The sequence below is a fragment of the Bos indicus x Bos taurus genome, chromosome 7 (assembly GCF_003369695.1).
Source record: "Bos indicus x Bos taurus breed Angus x Brahman F1 hybrid chromosome 7, Bos_hybrid_MaternalHap_v2.0, whole genome shotgun sequence".
In the NCBI taxonomy this organism is placed as follows: Eukaryota; Metazoa; Chordata; class Mammalia; order Artiodactyla; family Bovidae; genus Bos; species Bos indicus x Bos taurus.
In genome coordinates, this window is record NC_040082.1 from 53453619 (window position 1) to 53475781 (window position 22163).

General features: G+C 36.3%; 1 protein-coding gene across 1 annotated transcript in view; it reads left to right on the forward strand.

The window, feature by feature from the left end:
* Positions 1–22163, forward strand: part of LARS (leucyl-tRNA synthetase) — a 72713-nt gene that overhangs the window by 47944 nt on the left and 2606 nt on the right. Inside the window, 9 exon segments of the mRNA XM_027546080.1 lie at positions 1555–1738; positions 3447–3537; positions 4794–4934; positions 5934–6074; positions 6315–6425; positions 8594–8704; positions 13899–14003; positions 15978–16073; positions 17521–17653. Of these exon segments, the coding sequence (XP_027401881.1) occupies positions 1555–1738; positions 3447–3537; positions 4794–4934; positions 5934–6074; positions 6315–6425; positions 8594–8704; positions 13899–14003; positions 15978–16073; positions 17521–17653 (1113 nt within the window).

The window sequence follows — 22163 nt, forward strand, 5'->3', positions numbered from 1 at the left end:
ACTCTCCTCTTTCACTTTCATCAAGAGGCTCTTTAGTTCTTCTTCGCTTTCTGCCATAAGGGTGATGTCATCTGCATATCTGAGGTTACAACAAGATCCATCAGTGGTTGCCAAAATCAATGGATGAAAGTTAAAAAAAAACAAACCAACAGGTTATTTGCATATTCTCAGAGTATCTATCCCAAGATACTTCTTTATCACAAAGGGAAAAATAGTAACTTTACAGTGGAGAGACTTGGCAGACACTACCTGACCACATGAGGTGGGTTTGCAATAGCAATAGTAAGTCATATTAATATCATGTACCTCCCTGATCATGATGCACTGAGAAGACATACAGCATCACTCTTGTGATATTCTTGCCAGAGGTTCATAACCTCCATCTAATCATGCAAAAACATCAGACAAACCCAAGTTGGGAGAAATTTTGTTAAATTCCTGACTACCCATCAGTAGTCAAGGTCCAGGACAGACTGAGAAACTGTCACGATTTGAAGAGACTAAGGAGATAAACAATCAAATGCAAGGTGGTTTTCTGGATTGAATCCTAGAACAGAAAAAGGATATTAGAGAAAAGGCTGGTGAAATTTTGAATTAAGTCTGTAGTTCAGTTAGTAGTGTCATACTGATGTTAACTTCCTGCTTTTTTGAAACTGTGGTTATGTAAGTTGTTAACATTAAGAAAGTCTGGTAAATGGTGAAACATTTATCCTTGTCTTTTGCATCCTTGCTGTAATTGTAAAATTATTACAATATAAAAAGTTAAAAATGTGTTCAGCTTCTTGGGTATTATAAAGGATATTTAATGCATACGTAATTTGATATCACATATTCTCATCTCCTTCTTTAAGGTGCAGATGGTAGCATATCATCCATACTACTCTGAAATTTGCCTTTTTCACTTATGAGTTCATATTTGAGGTCACTTCATGTGGATACATTAAAGTTTCCTCACTCTTTTATAGCAGTATCGTCTTCCATTGCAAGGATGTCCTGTAATTTAATTGATTAGACTCTTACAGATGGGTGGGTTGTTTGTTTTTTTTTTAATATTTTAGGATGGAAGATTTTGTTTTAAAAATTGTATTTTGTTAGTAAGAAACCTAGAAGAATCTGCTTTTAGAAGTAAGAAAATATGTATTTGTGCACAAAAGGTAGCACTCTGTTTTCTTATGCATTAAAATAATTGTAATATTTTGCTGCCTTTAAATGAGGCTGAGATGTTGATAGGGATATCTTTCCCAAGTTTATCATTTTTTCCTCTGCCTCATTAAAGATCACTTTATCTCATTAGCACAACATGCCTGAGAAGAAACGGATATTGATGCTGAGTGTATGCAAATCAATATAGAAAATTCAAATATTTTAACAACATCATTATGGATTCTGCTTTTGGTGATCTTTATTTTTGCTGTTGATCCATGCAGTGGTTTAAAGCACTTGCTGTTTCTTAATTTGTACGTGGGCTTGGCAGTGTACCCACCTGCACACATAGTTCATATTCAGTAACTACATTTTTAAATCATCGATTAATTTTTTTTCTTCTTCTTCAAGGAATGCGCTTGGCTCTAGCTGATGCTGGTGACACTGTTGAAGATGCTAACTTTGTGGAAGCCATGGCAGATGCAGGTATTCTCCGCCTATACACCTGGGTGGAATGGGTGAAAGAAATGGTTGCCAACTGGGATAGCCTAAGAAGTGGTCCTGCCAATACCTTCAATGATAAAGTTTTTGCCAGGTAATCTATAGTCCCCAACCACTTTTACTTTAAGGAGTTGCTTAGTCCTGGTGTATTTTTAAATTTTCTTTTTTTTTTAACTCTTAAATTTAGATGTTAATAATAGCCACTCTTCATTGAAAACTTACTTGTGCTGGGAACTATGCTAAGTACTTTGGATCCATTGTCTGATTTTAGCCTTATAGCAATTTTATATGATAAAAATACTATTAGCTTTCTTTCTTTCTTTATTTGGCAGTGTTGGGTCTTAGTTGCGGCATGTGGGATCTTTAATTGCAGCATGCAGGGTGCCTTATTAACAGTTGCAGCATGTGAACTCTTAGTTGCAGCATGTGGGATCTTGTTCCCTGACTAGGGACTGAACCCGAGCCCCTTGCATTGGGAGTGCAGAGTCTTAGCCACTAGACCACCAGGGAAGTCCTCACTTCAGTTCAGTTGCTCAGTTGTGTCTGACTCTTTGCAACCCCATGGACTGCAGCATGCCAGGCTTCACTGTCCATCACCAACTCCCGGAGCATCCTCAGACTCATGTCCATTGAGTTGGGGATGCCGTCCAACCATTTCATCCTCTGTTGTCCCCTTCTCCTCCTGCCCCCGATCCCTCCCAGCATCAGGGTCTTTTCCAGTGAGTCAACTCTTCACACGAGGTGACCAAAGTACTGGAATTTCAGCTTCAACATCAGAACTTCCAATGAACACTCAGGACTGATCTTTAGGATGCACTGGTTGGATCTCCTTGCAGTCCAAGGGACTCTCAAGAGTCTTCTCCAACACCACAGTTCAAAAGCATCAATTCTTCAGCACTCAGCTTTCTTCACAGTCGAACTCTCACATCCATACATGACTACTGGAAAAACCATAGCCTTGACTAGATGGACCTTTGTTGGCAAAGCAATGTCTCTGCTTTTTAATATGCTATCTAGGTTGGTCATAACTTTGCCTCTAAAAGCATCTTTTAATTTCATGGCTGCAATCACCATCTGCAGTGATTTTGGAACCCCAAAAAATAAAGTCTGACACTCTTTCCACTGTTTCCCCATCTATTTCCCATGAAGTGATGGGACCAGATGCCATGATCTTCGTTTTCTGAATGTTGAGCTTTAAGCCAATTCTCTCACTCTCCTCTTTCACTTTCATCAAGAGGCTTTTTAGTTCCTCTTCACTTTCTGCCATAAGAGTGGTGTCATCTGCATATCTGAGGTGATTGATATTTCTCCCGGCAATCTTGATTCCAGCCTGTGGTTCTTCCAGCCCAGCGTTTCTCATGATGTAATCTGTACATAAGTTAAATAAGCAGGGTGACAATATACAGCCTTGACGTACTCCTTTTCCTATTTGGAACCAGTCCGTTGTTCCATGTCCAGTTCCAACTGTTAATTCCTGACCTGCATATAGGTTTCTCAAGAGGCAGGTCAGGTGGTCTGGTATTCCCATCTCTTTCAGAATTTTCTACAGTTTATTGTGATCCACACAGTTAAAGGCTTTGGCATAGTCAATAAAGCAGAAATAGATGTTTTTCTGGAACTCTTCCTTTTTCGATGATCCAGCGGATATTGGCAATTTGATCTCTGGTTCCTCTGCCTTTTCTAAAACCAGCTTGAACATCTGGAAGTTCACGGTTCACATATTGCTAATATATGTGGAAGTTTTTTTTATACCTATATATACTTGCCTTTAAACTCAGTTACCTTTTTTCCATACTCCGTAGTGAAATGAATGCAGGAATTATAAAGACAGATCAAAACTATGAAAAGATGATGTTTAAAGAAGCTTTGAAAACGGGTTTTTTTGAATTTCAGGTAAGCTGTTAATTCTTTTCATAGCTATAGAATAGTCAATGTGAATATTATACATTTCTTTTTTTTTCCTCCTGCTATAGCATAATGACTCATCTTTTAAGTGGAGAGTGAAAACTTGTAAAGTCTTCAATAAATTATGATTTTAAGTAGTTTTCTTGGGTACTTTTTCTATTATGTTCCTTTATATAAATAATTCCTTAATATAAATAATTCTGTTTCTAGTTGAGCTGTGAGTTAATTGAGGTTAAATCTGAAAATTAGTCATGTTTTCCAGAAAAGCATTTTAAAATTGATTTAAAAAAAGGGGCCTAATTGTAAACTAATTGCTGTTAGTTTGAAAGCAAATGTTTTCTGAGATTTTTCCACAAGGTGTCAGTATATCCTCAAGTTTGACAGTCCAAGAGCTTAAACTAAAAACGTAGCTTTTCTCAGTTTTGTAGAATATCACATTGGGATTTATGTAATTTGGTTTTCAGAAATGTGGATAAATAAGGATAAGTGCTGAGCATATCAGTGTATCATATTTACAGGCTTTTTAGTCTTAATATATATTACTTAGAGCATTCACCTTTAGTACCCAGTTTAAATTGTTCAATTTTTATGTCCATTACAAAATGTCTTTTTCAGGTATTTTTTTTGGAGAATTAGTAATATAAAAGTGCAATATTCTTTTGTTAGGATTGATAATTTTTTTTTTTTTATTGAAAAACAGGGTTAATCAAACATTTATTTGATCTTGTAATTAAAAGATTTCCTAATCATAAAAACAAAAGAAAGGAATAATCAAAAAAAGACTGATGAATTTGGCAACACAGATAAGAAAATCACAACTGAAATCATCTTAAAAATACGGTCAATTGGAAAATTATTTACAGTCTGTATTTCAGGATTTTTGACACATCAAAAAAAAAAAAAAAAAAAAATACAGGTATCCAAAGAAAAATAACCAAAGGATGTGAACAAACAATCCCCCTAAAGAATCCTAAATGGCTAAGAAGTGCTTAAAAAGAAATGGTTAATAGCAAAGGTCATCAAAGATGTACAAATTTAAACAATTTATTGTTATGGACCTAAGGATTGATACACATTTGTTTTCAGAATCTTAAAAATAAAGCAAAACCTTTTCAGAAATTATGAAATTTTTAAAGACTAAGTACTTAAAAATGCGTTAAGATAGAGATACTGAATTTTTTTCCTATAATTTTATTTCAAAGAAGTAGGGGGAGAGAAATGATAAATAATTCCAAATTTTGTAGGCCGCGAAAGATAAGTACCGTGAATTGGCCATAGAAGGGATGCACCGAGACCTCGTGTTCCGGTTTATTGAAGTTCAGACACTTCTCTTGGCTCCATTCTGTCCACATTTGTGTGAGCACATCTGGACACTCCTGGGAAAGGTAGCATTATGCATTTAAGACGTTCTGTGTGGTTTTGATTTTGGTCTCATTAAATAAATGTTGTGGTAATAATGTTACTTACAAGAAAAAGACTGAAAATGAGTACTGTTAAATATAGTGTTGGGTTCATCATCTCATAATTATTACAGCAGCTTAAATTGAAGCTGTCTCCTTTTTAGATAGAAACATCATGTATGAGTCTTTATATACACACTACGTATATTTTAAAAACATGTGACTTTGTATGTGTTGTTTATCACCTTCCTATTAGGAAATGTTACAATACATTTGAATACATTCAAATATATATTTTAATATATGTATAACTAATATTGTTTTTCTAGCTGTTTGTTTTAAAAGGTGAAAATATTGAAAGATATATATAACTGTTATGAACTGCTTATAAACAAAGGTAGAAGTGTGTATTTGCATAAATATTCTTGTTTTATATAAAATTTCTGGCATATATACGGCTGCATATTCAGGGATATTATATTAGCATTCTTACTGTGAAGGTAAATTTAATTATTTCTCCCAGGCTTGCAGATAAACAGATTGGTTGGTTTAATAACTCCTTTCCAGCCTTATTAGCCAAGCTCTTTTGTATTTTTCAGTGTATGAACAATGCAAAAATGTGTTCAAATAGCCATACTTTCAGTACTAGATGTATTAATAGGGTAAAAACTGAGAGTGTGTGTAATTTATATAATAATGATTAAATTTAGGCAAATTAGCATTACATAATTTTCTTTGAAAGTGAGCATATGTGTGTGGGTATTAATATGCTTCTACAAATGTATGCTAATTAAGAATGTAGAGTCAGACTTCACAGCTTGAATTCTAGGGAACATTAGATCAGGGGCTGAAAGTGTGTTCTGTGTAGTCAGGTTTGAACTTTGAGCACACATTTACAGATGGTAGCCTTGGTATGAAACTAACCAAGAATCATAAAATAGTTGTTTTGTCTAATCTCAGTGAACCTTTTTTTTTTTTTTCAAGCCCGACTCAATTATGACTGCTTCATGGCCTCTGGCAGGTCCTGTGGATGAAAGCTTGATACGTTCCTCACAGTACCTCATGGAAGTAGCACATGACCTTAGATTGCGACTCAAGAACTATATGATGCCTGCTAAAGGGAAGGTGAAGTCATTTTTTTTAAAGAGTCATTACTTAAAAGTTATTGGTCAAATAACATCTAATAGTGATGAAGATAAAGATAACTTTCATTAAAATGTACAGGGCTATTTTCATTATAAATGCAGTTCTATAATATGATTTTTTTTTATGTTAAAGGGAGTAGTGGTATACACTAGAAGTTTATTTCATTTTTGGTGTATATAAAAATAAGTAGATGTTTTTTTCCTTTCTTCTGCCCTGTAGAAGACTGACAAGCAGCCCCCTGAGAAGCCTTCACATTGCACCATCTATGTGGCAAAGAACTATCCGTCTTGGCAACACATCACCCTGTCAGTTCTACGTAATCACTTTGAGGTAATTCTCTCAGTAGACATTCCCCTCCGAGCAGTGTTGTGTACTGCTTATGCTGTTTTTGTTTTTAGGATGTTGGCAATGTCTAGGGAAGGAAGAACGGCATCTTTGTTTAATTACCTTTAGATGTGGAGTGTCGTTTGTGGCTCTTAAATGGATGCTGAGTGAAAAGCTGTTTCATTTCAGAAACTTTCATACAAAAATACTGGATCTAGTAGTATGTATTAAGAGATGTGGAACTTTTTCATATGTTGGTTAAAATTATGAAGCAAAAGAACTAAGTTTGCCTTTTGGTTTCATTGTACCTTGAACACTGGGATTCATGAAACCTTAACATTATGATGTTTGAAAAATTTGAAGCTTGATGCTTGAGTAATTTAAAAGAAAGTGTCCAGTTTGATAACTACCAGTAGAAGTGGAGAGTTTGGTGTTTCTTTTTCTCTTTTTAGACTGTCAGATAAATCGCTATTAAATATGATAGTTATATTTGAAGGAAACTTAATATTTAAACTTAATTCTAGGTTTTCCTGAAAAAAAGATTTACCTACCTTTTTCCTTTCATGTTCAAAATATGGAAACAAAGTATATGTTGTGGAATTTTTGCCTAGGTTATAAAGAATAGTTATTGGTGGACAGAAACCATTAAGGTGCACTTGAGAAAGAGACAAAATAGGGATTATGGCCAAAGCATAAAGTGATAATATAAAGGAGAAGTCCATAGCTTTGATTTTTCTAGACCTTTATTGCAATTTTGTCTCACTACTTTTCATAGTTACCCAAGAAATACTTATGAGAATTTTTATATTTGTAAGACTTGATGGAAAGAGAAGAGCAAGTGTTTTCATAATCTGTGTGAACCTGATTTTATGGGGAAGTATTTCTTCCTTTGATTGTATGTAATAGAAAGAGAAAGTAGCTTTTAGAGTCTGCTTATAGATTTTTTCTTATGGTAAATAAAAGAGTAAAAGCTACTTTGGTAGTCAGAAAAATGAAATTGTGCCTCAGTGGTTTATATGTTCGTTATCAGCATTTTCAAGGAAGCAGCAGAATTCAATATGGTATGGAATATCCCAGGTATTAAAAAAGACCCATCACCACTGTTCTTTTAGAAGTTATACTTTTACTTATATTCATTGACTAAATTATATACTTTGGAATCAACATCATCTTTTGACATTATTTGGAATGACCAGCTTCCTTTAAAATTATCATTTGTTTTTATCCTAAAGAACTAAAGGAGTGTCAGTTTATAATCCAGAAGAATGTTCTTATGTTTAGTATGACACTTTTTCAGTGACATAGGGAAAAGGAATGTGTCTCACCCTCTCCTTTTCTCTTCCTTATGTATTTCAAAGCAACATTTTTGCCAGTGGAGAAAATATTTTTTCCTGTGTACTTTAGTAAAGGTTAGAATTGAATGTCAATAGATTATTGGAAATCTTACTATATGTTACTTTTCTTTTGGATTTATTCCCAACCCTTGGCTTTGGTGCTATGCTTTTATAATAAGGAGAAAATAGGTCATCCAAAACTCTGAAAAGGCCACTTGCTTTATTACTCCTCTGTTGATGTTTGTAGGAGTCAATTTAAATATAGGCAGCACATTTGGGACTTTGTGCATATTAGTGCTTATAATACTTTTAGGTAGAAATTACTATTATTTTAATTATATTATTATTTTTATTATTTTAAAGAAATTATATTCTTTTTTCACATTTGTGGTAACAGTTTATAAGAAAGAGTGCTCAAAACCAGAAATTATATACATCTTGTATGATAGTTGTATAATATTCATTTTGCTCTGACTAATGAATTGCTTTTAGAAGTTTAAAGACAAATGAGATCTTTATAGACCATTTTATCACCAGGTAAGACTAATGATATGATCCTAAAAGTGTCATTAACATAAGGAAAAATTAAATACTCTGCATCATGCACGTGCTTTTCTCCTCTGTCCTAAAACACGTGTGTCCTTTGAATTTAGAGGAAACAGGAGACTCCATTTACCTTTCACTTCCCCATGATGCTGGAGTTTGCCCCCTCTTCTGTTCTTCTCTATCAGGCTGGTGGCCACTGTTTCATTTCTGGCCAGTTTCTTATAGGCATATCTACTATCTTACATTATTTTAAAAATATTTTTCCTCATATTCCTCTCCCACTCTCTTTTTTAGAGCAATAGTGGAAAGTTGCCTGATAACAAAGTCATTGCTGGTGAACTAGGCAGTTTGCCAGAATTGAAGAAATATATGAAGAAAGTGATGCCATTTGTCGCCATGATTAAGGTAAGCTGTGGATCTTGTGCAGCTGTGATCACATGGGTAATGGTTAGCTAGGATAGTAGAAGGAAGAGGAAAACTTTGGGCAAGATCTCTCTTAGGAAATCTGCTAAAATAACACTTTTCAATCAGTGGTTGTAGAAATGAATGATCATATTTGGGTTTTACCTGTGAAATTGCTGAGTGTGTTAAAATATGTGTTGTGGAAGAAAAATTGGTTTAGAATTACTGCACTAAATGATTCTCTTCATGTTCTACCTGCCCTTCTTTTCAGTTTGAGGAGGAAGCATATTCTTTGGCTTCCATTAGGGTCTTTTTACTAGATGCTATTACTGGAAACAGGATTCTACATTTTAGAACTAACACCCAAAAAAGATGTCCTTTCATTATAGGGGACTGGAATGCAAAAGTAGGAAGTCAGGAAACACCTGGAGTAACAGGCAAATTTGGCCTTGGAATACGGAATGAAGCAGGGCAAAGACTAATAGAGTTTTGCCAAGAAAATGCACTGGTCATAACAAACACCCTCTTCCAACAACACAAGAGAAGATTCTATACATGGACATCACCAGATGGTCAACACCGAAATTAGATTGATTATATTCTTTGCAGCCAAAGATGGAGAAGCTCTATACAGTCAGCAAAAACAAGACCAGGAGCTGACTGTGGCTCAGACCATGAACCCCTTATTGCCAAATTCAGACTTAAATTGAAGAAAGTAGGGAAAACCACTAGACCATTCAGGTATGACCTAAATCAAATCCCTTATGATTATACAGTGGAAGTGAGAAATAGATTTAAGGGCTTAGATCTGATAGACAGAGTGCCTGATGAACTATGGAATGAGGTTCGTGACATTGTACAGGAGACAGGGATCAAGACCATCCCCATAGAAAAGAAATGCAAAAAAGCAAAATGGCTGTCTGGGGAGGCCTTACAAATAGCTGTGAAAAGAAGAGAAGCGAAAAGCAAAGGAGAAAAGGAAAGATATAAACATCTGAATGCAGAGTTCCAAAGAAGAGCAAGAAGAGATAAGAAAGCCTTCCTCAGTGATCAGTGCAAAGAAATAGAGGAAAACAACAGAATGGGAAAGACTAGGGATCTCTTCAAGAAAATCAGAGATACCAAAGGAACATTTCATGCAAAGATGAGCTCGATAAAGGTCAGAAATGGTATGGACCTAACAGAAGCAGAAGATATTAAGAAGAGATGGCAAGAATACACAGAAGAACTGTACAAAAAAGATCTTCACGACCCAGATAATCACGATGGTGTGATCACTGACCTAGAGCCAGACATCCTGGAATGTGAAGTCAAATGGGCCTTAGAAAGCATCACTACGAACAAAGCTAGTGGAGGTGATGGAATTCCAGTTGAGCTATTCCAAATCCTGAAAGATGATGCTGTGAAAGTGCTGCACTCAATATGTCAGCAAATTTGGAAGACTCAGCAGTGGCCACAGGACTGGAAAAGGTCAATTTTCATTCCAATCCCAAAGAAAGGCAATGCCAAAGAATGCTCAAACTACCGCACAATTGCACTCATCTCACATGCTAGTAAAGTAATGCTCAAAATTCTCCAAGCCAGGTTTCAGCAGTACGTGAACCTTGAACTTCCTAATGTTCAAGCTGGTTTTAGAAAAGGCAGAGGAACCAGAGATCAAATTGCCAACATCCGCTGGATCATGGAAAAAGCAAGAGAGTTCCAGAAAAACATCTATTTCTGCTTTATTGACTATGCCAAAGCCTTTGACTGTGTGGAAAATTCTGAAAGAGATGGGAATACCAGACCACCTGACCTGCCTCTTGAGAAATTTGTATGCAGGTCAGGAAGCAACAGTTAGAACTGGACATGGAACAACAGACTGGTTCCAAATAGGAAAAGGAGTTCATCAAGGCTGTATATTGTCACCCTGTTTATTTAACTTATATGCAGAGTACATCATGAGAAACGCTGGACTGGAAGAAACACAAGCTGGAATCAAGATTGCCGGGAGAAATCTCAGTAACCTCAGATATGCAGATGACACCACCCTTATGGCAGAAAGTGAAGAGGAACTAAAAAGCCTCTTGATGAAAGTGAAAGAGGAGAGTGAGAGAGTTGGCTTAAAGCTCAACATTCAGAAAACGAAGATCATGGCATCCGGTCCCATCACTTCATGGGAAATAGATGGGGAAACAGTGGAAACTGTGTCAGACTTTATTTTTGGGGGCTCCAAAATCACTGCAGATGGTGACTGCAGCCATGAAATTAAAAGACGCTTACTCCTTGGAAGGAAAGTTATGACCAACCTGGATAGCATATTCAAAAGCAGAGACATTACTTTGCCAACAAAGATTCGTCTAGTCAAGACTATGGTTTTTCCTGTGGTCATGTATGGATGTGAGAGTTGGACTGTGAAGAAGGCTGAGCGCCGAAGAATTGATGCTTTTGAACTGTGATGTTGGAGAAGACTCTTGAGAGTCCCTTGGACTGCAAGGAGATCCAACCAGTCCATTCTGAAGGAGATCAGCCCTGGGATTTCTTGGGAAGGAATGATGCTAAAGCTGAAACTCCAGTACTTTGGCCACCTCATGCGAAGAGTTGACTCATTGGAAAAGACTCTGATGCTGGGAGGGATTGGGGGCAGGAGGAGAAGGGGACGACAGAGGATGAGATGGCTGGATGGCATCACTGACTCGATGGACATGAGTCTCAGTGAACTCCGGGAGTTGGTGATGGACAGGGAGGCCTGGCGTGCTGCGATTCATGGGGTTGCAAGGAGTCGGACACGACTGAGCGACTGATCTGATCTGATGTGATCTGAACTTATTAACAGGATAAATGTTGTTTATAGCGGTTAGACCAGGGTTTCTCAGTAATGGCTCTATTTGTATTTTAGATTGGATAGTTCTTGGAAGGCTGTTCTCCTGTGCACTATAGGATATTTAACAGCGTCTTGACTTCTACCCACTGGATGCCAGTAGAATTTCTCCCTCCCCAACTCAAGTTATGACACCTAAATGTCTCCAGACATTGGAGACATTTATCTCCTGGTTGTCTGCTCCCCAATTCCAGCTTCCCCATTGAGGGCTTCCCTTGTAGCTCATTTGGTAAAGAATCTGCCTGCCATGCAAGAGACCTGGGTTTGGTTCCTGGGTCAGGAAGATTCCTTGGAGAAGGAAATGGCAACCCACTCCAGTATTCTTGCCTAAAGAATCCCATAGACAGGAACTTGGCAGGCTATAATACGAGATCGCAAGAGTCGGACACAACTGAGCGACTAAGCACACACACATTGAGAACCTTTGGGTTAAACTCTTAGTTTTCTTCATATAGATAGCTGATCTATTTCTTGAAACCGAAACAAAACTGAATGTTGCTTAAGATCCCAGACTCTGGCCCCAATCCTGTTTTCTGTTACTTCTTAGTTTGGAGGCCTTAGATAAATCACTTGAATTCTCTGGGCCACGAGGTTTTTCATCTATAAAATAGGAAATTAATAAAATCTACCTTTTAGGAGTGCTATGAGAAGTAAATGAGTTAATACATATAACACATTTTAATACTACCTGTCAAAAAGTAAGCTCAGTAAATTAAAAAAAAAGTTAATCAGTGTCTTCTGCCCTATTAAGCATGTAATGATTATTATACTTTAGATTAATTCTTGAATCTTGGAGGCTATAGATGCCTTCCTGATAAGAAAGCAAAACTCATAGCTTGTCCTGTATTAGAGTAAATTGCTTCTAGGAGAATTAAAAGGCTTTCCTAAGGACACGTAGTCAACTGTCTGAGCCTTATGGTATTTGAAGTTTCAGAAATAATTGAGAATCTTGGCTTGACCTATACTAATCAAGTTATGTTTGTGGGTATACTCATAATTCATTGGTTCTCAGCTAGTGGCATTGGTCCAATGTCAGATCCATTGTCAATATGGGAATCAACAAAATATCCCATTGTTCATTGCACAGGCAATAAATTTTGGTGACATGCTTTACAGAATCCAGTAAAACCGATTCTAAATAATGTTAGATTCAAGGGTTGGCTTTTTGAAAAACCAGTGTTAGAATTTTCAAGTAGTAAAATATTTTTTCACTAATATTGGTGATTTGCCAGGCAAATTAGTAGTTTGTAACCTTGAAAAGTATTTAATAAATCTGGGAATAAGAATGGTTTTCTAGCACTTTATGGGAAAAGAAACAACTTGGATGATAAATGAAGGTAGTGAGTGTCAAGAATCGTGTCAGGTCACTTTCATATAAATAAATGAAACATGTTCTAGGCAGGCTAGCTATATTTGTGCATTTGAGCTTAGGTCTTGAAGGTTTCATCTTGAGCAGCAAATATTTTATTTAATGTTAAAGAAAATTAAGAATAAGGAAATTTTTTTTTAAGAAATGGTTTTTTATGTTTTAGGATTATCCGAGTACCCATTTAAATCAAGTTTTTAAGATATTTTAAAATATATAGGGATTTTTTTTGTTTGGTTATTTATTTATTTATTTCATTTTGGTGCTCTTATTTTTTTTTAATATTTATTTTTAATTGATCAATGATTGGTTTATAATATTGGTTTGATTTCTGTCATATATCAACAGGAATCAACCATAGGTGCACATATATACCTCCCTCTTAAGTCTGTCTCCTGCCTCCCACCCATTCCTACCTCTCTAGGTTATCACAGAGCCCCAGTTTGAGTTCCCTGAGTCATAAAGCAAATTCCCATTGGCTTTCTATTTACATATGTTTGTATATGCATCCATGCTACTCTATGTCTGGTTATTATTAATTTACTATTCCTTGAAATAGTCTTATTAATGTGGTACCTTAGAAACTTTTAACTTTTTTTTTTTAGTTAACTAAGGAATATTTTAACACACTTGTTTGATTCCTTGTCAAACAAGTTCTTTGGATCTGCTCTTTAAGTCAGGCTAAATAAACAACGATGAAATCATATTTCCTTTATAAATCGGAAAACCTGTCCTCTAGTCTTTTCCATGCTGTCTTAATCTTATCATACTTTAAATGATAATTACTCTCAGCTAGTAATTTCATTAGCGAGCAAACATAGATAAGGGAAACCATGAGTCCAAGGCCTTTCCTTTAACTGTTCAAATTTGAAGATTTTATCACTTGAGAGACTGATTGCTTTGGCGGAAATATGTTCTTTTCAACATATTCTTAATGTGATTTTGTTTTTCAAAACCATTTTGGCTGTTAGGAAAATCTGGAGAAGATGGGACCTCATGTTCTGGATTTGCAATTAGAATTTGATGAACAGGCAGTGCTCATGGAGAACATAGTCTACCTGACCAACTCTCTTGAGGTAAGAGGGGCCGGGGTTATAATAAATAACTGACTATAGTAAACAATCCAGTTCTTTTGTTTTATAATAAGCCTTTTTAAAAACTTCATCTTCTGTGTTTAGTACCCTTGCCAAATATACTGGAGGGGGAAAGAGAATGGGTAGTACAGAAGTTACGGGAAGAAGAAATCATCTCTTACCTTATTTCACTTATCAGTTATTCTGTATCTAAAATACTAACTGTATATGCCCAAGTTTTCTCTTCAAAATGAGGAAGAGACCTTATAGTCATATACTTTCAAAATCTCTTATATTATGGGATGCTCTGAATTGCTTCTTTTTCCTACTTCCCTTTAAGACCTCAGATTGACAGATTTGGATTAATTAAAATGCTTGATTCATTGTATACTGTCAGTGGTCCATGTTTGGCCCTTTTTTTTCCTAGTTAGTAATACATGAACATCCATGAATCTACTGCCCAACTCAGGAAACAGAACATTACCAGTAGCTTTCACATATTTGAGTTTCTCCCCATCCCATCTTCCTGCACCAGTGACTGTTTAATATATAGATTCTAAAAATGCTGTCTCTCATTCAACTTAGGAAGAAGGAAAGATAATTTTCTATAGAAAATTGTATTAGAGGACTCAAAAAGTGGTTCTAATAATAATGAAAACCTGGTGGCTCAGATGATAAAGAATCCACATGCAATGCGGGAGACCTGGGTTCGTTCTCTGGGTTGGGAAGATCCCCTGGAGGAGGGCATGGCAACCTACTCCAGTATTCTTGCCTGGAGAATCCCCATGAACAAAGGAGCCTTGCAGGCTAAGTCCATGGGGTCTCAAAAGAGTCCGACACAACTGAGCGACTAAGCACGAAAACAGAACAGGTTTAGATTTTAAGAAAATTGTTTTATGAAATATGGGAATGAAAGAAACGATCATTTCTAAGTAAATATTTTATGTCATGTAATTATAAGTATGTGGGTTTCCCAAAGAATCTGTCTGCTAAACAGGAGTCACAGTTTCAATCCCTGGGTCAGGAAGATCCCCTGGAGAAGGAAATGGCAACCTACTCCAGTATTCTTGCCTGGGAAATCCCATGGACATAGGAGCCTGGCAGGCTACAGTCCATGAGGTTGCAAAGAGTCAGACATGATTTAATCACTAAACAACAGGAACAACAATTATAAATGCATAATTAAGTATTAGTAGACATCTATTTTATGTATTTCTAAATGTTCAAATGTATTCATGGAAGTCAAAACACTGCTTGGATATTTTCATTGGGACAGTGGGAACAATTTTTATTTAGGGTTATCTTATATTCATATATATGCAATTTGCTACATATCTTGAGCTTTTCCAGGCTTCCCTGGTAGCTCAGCTGGTAAAGAATCTGCCTGCAATGCGGGAGACCCCAGTTTGATTCCTGGGTTGGGAAGATCCGGTGGAGAAAGGATCGGCCACTCACTCTAATATTCTTGGGCTTCCCTGTTGGCTCAGCTGGTAAAGAATGTGCCTGCAATGCGGGAGACCTGGGTTCGATCCCTAGGTTGGGAAGATCCCCTGGAGAAGGGAACGGCTACCCACTCCAGTATTCTGGCCTGGAGAATTCCATGGGCTCTATAGTCCATGGGGTTGCAAAGAATCGGACACGACTGAGCTACTTTCACTTTGAGCTTTTCCATTTATTTGAGTGAAAGCTTTTTATCCTCTTTATTGTTTTCTTGTAGGCAGCAGGTAAATGTCAGATTTCCATATAGAAGATGGTAAACATGATTATATAAATAACATACTATGAGACATCCAAGATGAGTGTTAAATAATTGATTATAGATTTCATTTAATCTTTATATGGAAAATAATAAAATGGCACAGATCATTTCATGTCAAGTGGAGAACCTAGTTTTGCTATTTGGTGAAATGAGGTGATGATTAATTTCAATCATATTAAGTGATACTAATGACTTGCATTTTTTCCCTCTCTATTTAGCTAGAACATATAGAAGTCAAATTTGCCTCTGAAGCAGAAGATAAAGTCAGGGAAGATTGCTGTCCTGGGAAACCACTTAATGTTTTTAGAACAGAAGTAAGTTGAAAGAATCTCACTGAATCATTGCATTTTAAGGCTGGAAGAGACCTTAGAGAGCTTTACATCTAAACCCATCATTTTGAAGATGGAAGCAAAGTGAGGTCCAGAGAAGTTAAATGATTAGTTTGACTTAGGCCACATAGTTGGTCAGTAGTGGGACTGGATTTCAGGTCCTCTAATTCCCTAGTTAGTCCAGTCCTCACTTTTCTTTACACTACTGTTACGGTTAGCATCAGATGTTGCTTGTGATTTTAAAATCGAGAATATGATTTTTAAAACATGACTTAAAAAAGATAGTGGACATTGAAATGTGAGACTTTTAAACAGAGAGAGGGAGCTTTCATATTTCGGGTGAGTTTTGGTTTGATAATGTTATTTAAGACTTTTGGCTTCTGGCATAAACCAGATTGATGAATCATTCCATATTTTGCTTGTAATGCTTTTTAAATTTCTTATTTGGGGGCCATTATTGGTGAAGATAAATAGGTTTTGGAGTTTGAGGAGATTGTATTTATTAACTCTTAAAGAGTCCATTCAGAATGGCAGCATTTGGTAAAGTCTGGTGGAGTGCCTTTGTGAGAGTCCATGAAATGCCCTACTTTTCTTAATAAGCAGAAGACTTACATAGATCCTGCTACTCTTACCACATTTCATCAAAAACCCAGCAAACAGAAAAGGCCTCTTTTGAAAGAATGAGGCAATGATGATCATGCAGACCTCCTGAGTTTATCATCAAATTATAAATAGTCTCATTACATTAAGATATGGTGGCTTTAAAAGTACAGTCATTTGAGCCATGGAGATAGGTACATGAAATAGTGTTCCCTATACAAATGTGTTTATTTCAAGCTACTTTCAAGCATTCCCTTAAGCTACTATGTATTTATGTTTCATAACTCTCAGTTAACTTCTTTCACTTAAAATAATGAGCATTGTCTTTAACTATATAGCTTATACAATGTGGAAAGCATATGGTATAGAACTTAGTTTATGCTCAGTAAATGTTAGGCTCTGTCTCTTTCTAGCTATGTGACCTTGGGCTGCATTATTAATCTTCCTGGTTTTCAGCTTTTCATCTGTGAAAAGAGGTCTTAAGGAACTGTTTTTCAGGATATAGGAATGATGTCTATAAAGTACCATCATCTGGTACCCAGTAGGAATTCAGTAAACAGTGGTAGTTGTGGAAGAGAAGATAGAATTGTTGTTACTATCCATCATCAGTATAGATATGTGTATTCATGGTCACTCTTATGTAGGCATTTGGTTAAAAGCATGAGCTTTTGTACATCTTTTCTTTCATACTTGAGTATCCATTGATCTTGATTTTAAAATATCAGAATTAAGTCTGTATTTCCTTGGACATTAAAAGTCTAGCAGACACTCCTCTCTCAGCAGTATTCAGATTTGACTTCTAATAATAGTCATTTTCTCTTTATTTTCTTAGCCTGGTGTATTAGTTTCCCTACTAAATCCTCAACCATTCAGTGGCCACTTCTCAACCAAAATTGAAATCAGGCAAGGAGATAACCGTGATTCTATACTCAGGCGTTTAATGAAAGTGGACCGAGGAATCAAAGGTAAATGGCTTTCCTGAAGTGCATGTTTGGCACTAGCTCATGGATTTGTGAGCAGTGGGAAGAAAGAAGAGTGACTGGCTTGCTTAGGGACAGTCATGTAATGTGGAAAGAATATTGGACACAGAATCAGGTCTCTTTTGCGACCTTCTGACTAGGTAGCTTGGTGACGTGGCCATGTCACTTAAGCTCTAAATTGATTTCTCTTTTCATAAAATGAGAGCACTGGATTACGTGTTTTTCCAGGATTCCATCTAGCTTTATTTTGAAAAATATTGATTGATTGATTTGGCTGCTCCAGGTCTTAGTTACACCATGTGGGATCTTAATTCCCTGACCAGGGATTGGACCTGGGCCCCCTGCATTGGGAGCATAGTCTTAGCCACTGGACCAGCAGGGAAGTACCAGGATTCCATGTAGCTTTAAAATTGTAACAAGCAATTTCCATCTGTCAGAGATATTCAAAATTAAGTAACATGTTCCCTTAATATTCCAAATTAACCTGCTTAACTGAATCTGTTCCTGGGGAAGGAAGAGAAGAAAATAAAATTTTTTGTGTGTCTGCCATGTGTTAGTCATTTAATCCTTTTACAACTCTCTAACATTGAGGGTATTATTCCCTTTTTGCAGATGATGAAATAGAGGTTTGAATGGCTAAATAATTTACAAAGTTCATACAGCTAGTAAATCTTGGAGCTGGAATTCAAACAGTTCAAACACAGGTCTCTTTGTCTGCAAAGCTCATATTCTTTCTTTTAGACAATATGCCTTTGAGTAAAATATGTAAATAATCTTAATTTATTAGCAAGATTAAGTCTATATCTTTTATGATTAGATTTGATATAATAATTTATAGTTCCTTTTTTAAATCACTCAGCTGATCTTATGCTGAGAAGAGTGTGAAGGGAGTTAGTGTGTTTCTAAATTATTTTTCTTCCAAATTATGAAGACAAATTAATGTTGAGATCCCTGTTTTGCATGATCTCTTCCTTCTCTTCTTGATGGCAATCAAGAGTTAATTGGGGCCACATACCATCAGTATAAAAATTTCCTGAAAAGATTTACAGATCCCATACAGTGACCTAATTTTTGACCTTGTATTCAGGGTAACAATATTCCGTTTACATAGAAGACTTAAAATAGCCCTGTGGAATTCATTCTGCCATGCATTTTTTGTTCTCTCGAAATTTTTGAGAGACTATTGTGTTTGGTGTGTGTGTAGAGATAAGTGTGTATGTAAAGACACCTGTGTAGGTACTAAGGGTTTTGGGGAGTCCACAAAGTACTGTTCACTAGGAGACTGCATTTCCTGAAGGAGTAGGGGACTTAACTATTGAAGTACATAATCTCTAAGGAGAAACTGCTGAGTACAGTAAGAGAGGTACAAATACCATTTATAGCAGAGAGAAAGGTGAGCTTATTTGTTTCCAGCTCTGGTGATCAGGGGTGATTTTATGGAGAAAACATCATTTGGATGGGCCCTGTGAGGGGGAAGGGAATGTGTGTGCTTGCACGAGGGAAACACTGACAACATGTTTCACTGTGCACCAGCAATATGTTAGGACTGGGGATGTTTTGTTTTTTGTAGACATTTAAAAAAATTGTGGTAAAATATACAAACCATAAAATTGACCACGTTAATCATTTTTTAAGTGTGTAGTTCATTAGCATTAAACATTCATATTGATGTGCAACCATCACACTCTCCATTTCTAGAACTTTTTCATCATCCCAAACTGAAACTCTATCCATTAAACAATAACTTCCCATTCTTCCTCCTCCTAGTCCCCTTCTAGCAAGAGCTCTTTTATTCTGTGTATTTGACTCTCCTAGGTACCTGTATAAGTGGAATCATGCAATATTGTCCTTTCGTGTCTGTCTTATTTCACTTAGCAAAATGTTTTCAAGGTTTATATATGTAGCCATTTAGCATGTTCCCTCAATAAACCAGGTACTGTAGAATGGTAGTGCCATCCTTGCAACTTACAGGCCACAAAAAGCAGAACTTGAAAATTTTGAAGTGTGAACATACAGGAAGCCATTTTGTGGCCTTCCTTTTTGCTGTTTTATATTGCATATATTAGTCATGAGAAAATTTTGTAACGGGAAGAACTCTTAACTCTGAAGAACAATAAAATAGCTTCTAAAGAAAATAGGTATTTGTGTGCACCCACTGGATAGGATAATTATGAGGTTGTAGTGCATAAGAGGCTTTATTCGTGTGTTGGAAATTGGATTATATAATATAATGTGAAACCTGATTTCCCTTTAAATACTCTCAGATACAGCACTGACTAGGTTCTTTGGAACTGTACTGGTGTGTTTTCTTCAGCTTGTCTTTTCTCACTGAGCTTTTGGCATAATTCTTACTTCCTTTGTTATTCTAGCTGTGAATAATGTTATCATAAAGTGCTTTAAGTTTGATGTTAGTAGCTGCTGTGAATTTTGGAAAATAGAGAAACATTAGGGGGAGTTTGCAATTGATATTCCTCCAAGTATCTACAGAAGAGCTCTAAACTTAAGACTTTTCCAAAAGCCCTCAGGATTCTTTGATATCTAAGAGAACTGAGTATGTGAAATGAAAAAGGAGTGAAATTCAATAACATACTTCTCTGTCTGCTATGATAGCCAGCAAGTTGTCCAATTAGTGCCAATTGTATTGAGGGTGATTATGATCTAGGTCCAGGAGGAACTAGGAGCTAAAATCATCATTTCACTCCACAAAGGCTGTGGAGTAACTATTTGATGATAATGACTTTAAATCACTTAAAACCCATGCCACATATGAACTAATAATTTGGAGGTGAAAAGCTCCATTTCGCATTATCAATCCCTAAGGACTTTCAATCATTCTCATCTTTTCTCTAAGTGCCTTAAATCTTGTGTAGTTGCAGATTTAAATTTCAACATTTTCAATGATAAGACAGGTCTGGGATAAGAAAAGATAGTAAAGCCACTAAGAAAGCCCCAAGAATTTTATTTGCAGTAATGAAGTACATGGGGAAACATCAAAGCAGATGTGTTTTGTCACTTAGGAGCCTGATTGGGTATTAAGGCTTCTTTGAAATAGTTTGATTCAGAATTGCTTGGAATGATGAGGGAGGTCTGTTTCAGAGAGATTGAGATGGAGGGACAGAGGCATATCTGCAGTAAAAAGCCTTGTGCATAAAATCTGCTGGCAGGACTTGTCATTGCTTCTGTAAGAAAATAATTTGATACCACCGATGTGCATGTTGAATTACAATAGCTATTAAAGTGAATTGTATTCTTCCGCTCAAATAAGACCATGGCTGTCATGAAGATTGGGCCTGCTCCTTTCTCATTTTAATTTTCAGGGCTTGTGCTGTATCTAGGGATAGATTATATGGCCTCTGCAGAACCTCTGTAAAGACTCTTAGGCAGGATTGCCTTCATGGTAGTTGCAGGTAATTGCTCTGTAAACCCTCAGATCCCTACTCTAAGCTTGTCATCCTTTAGTCTTTGTTTCCCAAGGATAATAGAATGCCTGGATAACTTGTACTCCTCGAATAGCTGCCAGCTGCATTAATGTCTCCTTTTATCTTTTTTTAAAATCTTATCCCTCTCATGCTAAGAGTCATAGTCTCAAGGCAGCATGAGGGAGTATAGCTCACGGACCACCCAGCAATCTACTTTAGAAAAGGGTGGGAAATAAGTCAGAAGATATCTTCAGTTTCTGTAGATCAAGTTAAGCATAAACTAGCCATGCTACGCTTAGAATGAGCAATAAGCCCAGAATCAGCATTTGTAGTCATTTATGGTGTTTTTCCACCTTGTAAAATAAAGCCATTTGATGTTGAAAAGTCTCAGAATTGCTGAAATAAATACATTTCTTTTGGGCTCAGTTGTTGGCAGGATTGTTGCATCATAAATTTGTTCAAGGGACAAGCGCTTTCTTTGCCAGGAGCTGTCTTATCAGCTTGCACAAGAGCAGATCAGGAAAATCTCAAGCAGGGGAGGGTTGGAGCTCATCCAGAAGCTCAAAATTCTAAAGTCTGTGCCCTTTCCCCGTGTTCTTCTCCTTTCGTTGTCTCTCATCAGCTTGTTAATACACTTTTCATCATTTAAGCAAAACAAGAATCTGGTAATGCTGTTTCTTAGAGTAGTAATTCTTTTTCCAAAATTATCTTCCAAAAGAAAGCTACAATTCTTGCCCTTTTAAATATTCTAAGAAGCAAGATAAGAAAAGGAAAACAAAAAACTTTTAGGTTTTTTAATGTTCTGAAAAATGGTTAATTGAAGTGTATTAAAAGTGATTTGAGAGAGCATGTAGGATAATGCTCAAAAATATACTCAATCCCTCCCCTTGGTTTATAATTCCAGATGTGTTATACAGAAGTTCTGCCAGTTTTTGATCTGGGTAAAAGCCGACAGAGGATGAAGATTTATTAGATTTATCTTTGCTTTCTGAGTTTGGGTCCTGTTTAATAACCTGATGAAAATATTTTTTAAGATATAATGAGTGTGTTTAAAACATGAATTATGAGACTCAGGC